General features: G+C 31.9%; 1 protein-coding gene across 1 annotated transcript in view; it reads left to right on the forward strand.

Moving 5' to 3' along the window:
- LOC108375658 (uncharacterized) overlaps positions 1 to 1840 on the forward strand; it is a gene marked incomplete at both ends in the record, with an annotated part of 21434 nt that extends 19594 nt beyond the window's left edge. Inside the window, 2 exons of the mRNA XM_017631801.1 lie at positions 1421 to 1550; positions 1745 to 1840. Coding sequence (XP_017487290.1) covers positions 1421 to 1550; positions 1745 to 1840 — 226 coding nt within the window. The remainder of the gene's footprint in view (positions 1 to 1420; positions 1551 to 1744) is intronic.
- Between the last annotated feature and the right edge of the window lie 231 nt (positions 1841 to 2071).

The raw sequence follows: 2071 nt of genomic DNA on the forward strand, positions 1-2071 counted from the left end.
AAATTTGTTGCACTTTTTTGAAGTTTTCTACAAATTGTTAAACTTTGGTTTATATGGGGTTTGTTAGAGAAAGAACTGTATTTTAATTGAAAATTGTCAAAAATAAACAGATAAACATAAGTTTCACACAATATCACTTCGAAATGGCGTGCTATAGATATGACCGATACTGTATGTAGATATAACGTAAATGATATACTTCTGAGTATCACTTTCCATTTCAAATATTTAACAATTTGATTACAAATATACAACAATTCTTTGCATATCGCACCGATTTGAAATCGTACAATTTGCAGAACATGCCTGATTAACGGNGCACACAAAATCACTTTCCATTTCAAATATTTAACAATTTGATTACAAATATACAACAATACTTTGCAAATCGCACCGATTTGAAATCGTACAATTTGCAGAACATGCCTGATTAACGGCTTTTCTCAACGTTCGTGTTTTTGCTTGCAATAAAGAAGCATAATGACAAATAAAAAAATAAAATTTTTTATTAATTTTTTCTTTGTAAAAAATATTACACAAATATTTTCTATTGAGCACTGCATGACTTTGAAACTAGATAAATATTAGCCATTATAAGTGGACCAAAAGTTAGCTATTGTAGTAGACGACTACGGAATTTCTTGCAGGGTATACATGTACAAGTATATACATTTGTGAAAAATTATTCATATATAGTCTTATTTATACTATAAATGCGCAAATTTCGGATGAAAATCAAACAAGTGACAGTTTTTGAAATCGGCACTCACTACGATTAAAACTGACAAAAATTCTGACTTGGTAACGTCCCCCTCCCCTAAATTAGTATAATTGGAAATCCTATCGTTCCAAACTGACTAAGTTGAATTTGGTCCAAGAACACCATGGTTTGTTTAGGTAACTAAAATTACAAAATAGAAAATGTCCCTTTAAAAGCTTTATATATATGGTTTTTACGTAAAAAGAAAAGAAAATATACGTTTATAAAAAATTTCGCAAGAAACATTTCCGAGACACCCTTACGTGCATTGGCGAATTTAAATTTAATTTCTTCCTGTTATTAGCATTATTAATAAATTTCATTTTATCGTTTTTCATTTCACTTTTCGTAGCACTTTAATATGTCAAATTGGCCCAATCATAAGTTCGATATTGAAGCGGATAGCGCCAACTACACATGCGTTTCGACAGGAAATACCGTTGGACCTGGCATCANTACAAAATAGAAAATGTCCCTTTAAAAGCTTTATATATATGGTTTTTACGTAAAAAGAAAAGAAAATATACGTTTATAAAAAATTTCGCAAGAAACATTTCCGAGACACCCTTACGTGCATTGGCGAATTTAAATTTAATTTCTTCCTGTTATTAGCATTATTAATAAATTTCATTTTATCGTTTTTCATTTCACTTTTCGTAGCACTTTAATATGTCAAATTGGCCCAATCATAAGTTCGATATTGAAGCGGATAGCGCCAACTACACATGCGTTTCGACAGGAAATACCGTTGGACCTGGCATCAAGAGTTCTACATACTTCTCAATTGAATGTAAGTTACAATAATGATATGTGACAAGCTGTAAACTACTCCCAATCACTCACCCTTTAACATAGCGCTTTATAAATAGACAGCATAACAGTAAATGTAGCATATACAAAAACATCTCAGAAATACATGTATTTACGGTTTTATCAACAACTAAAACTTCTTTTTTATTTCCTCCTCGATTTCTTGACGAAAAGATGCGCCGGAGAACTCAACCGTTTCCGATGACAGGGTTTATGTGCAGGAAGGGACGATACCCGGACGTGTCATTTGCAATGCCAGAGCTAACCCCAGTAAGTATCGATAGCAGATTATAAATATTTTCCATACATTAGATATGCAAATAAAATACACGCGCACACATGAATGTACATACATATGTTTTCTTCAATACCCCATTACATTTGCATACATATTTATGTATGTAAGTATGAATGTAATGCATCTTGCACGGCTGTTATTGTATTGACAATCGTTGTAAATGCGAAGTTGAAAATGGCAGCATTTTCTGTCAGCGTTGACAT

The sequence above is a fragment of the Rhagoletis zephyria genome, unplaced genomic scaffold, assembly GCF_001687245.7.
Source record: "Rhagoletis zephyria isolate East Lansing unplaced genomic scaffold, Rhagoletis_zephyria_1.1 Rzeph_scaffold_09269, whole genome shotgun sequence".
In the NCBI taxonomy this organism is placed as follows: domain Eukaryota; kingdom Metazoa; phylum Arthropoda; class Insecta; order Diptera; family Tephritidae; genus Rhagoletis; species Rhagoletis zephyria.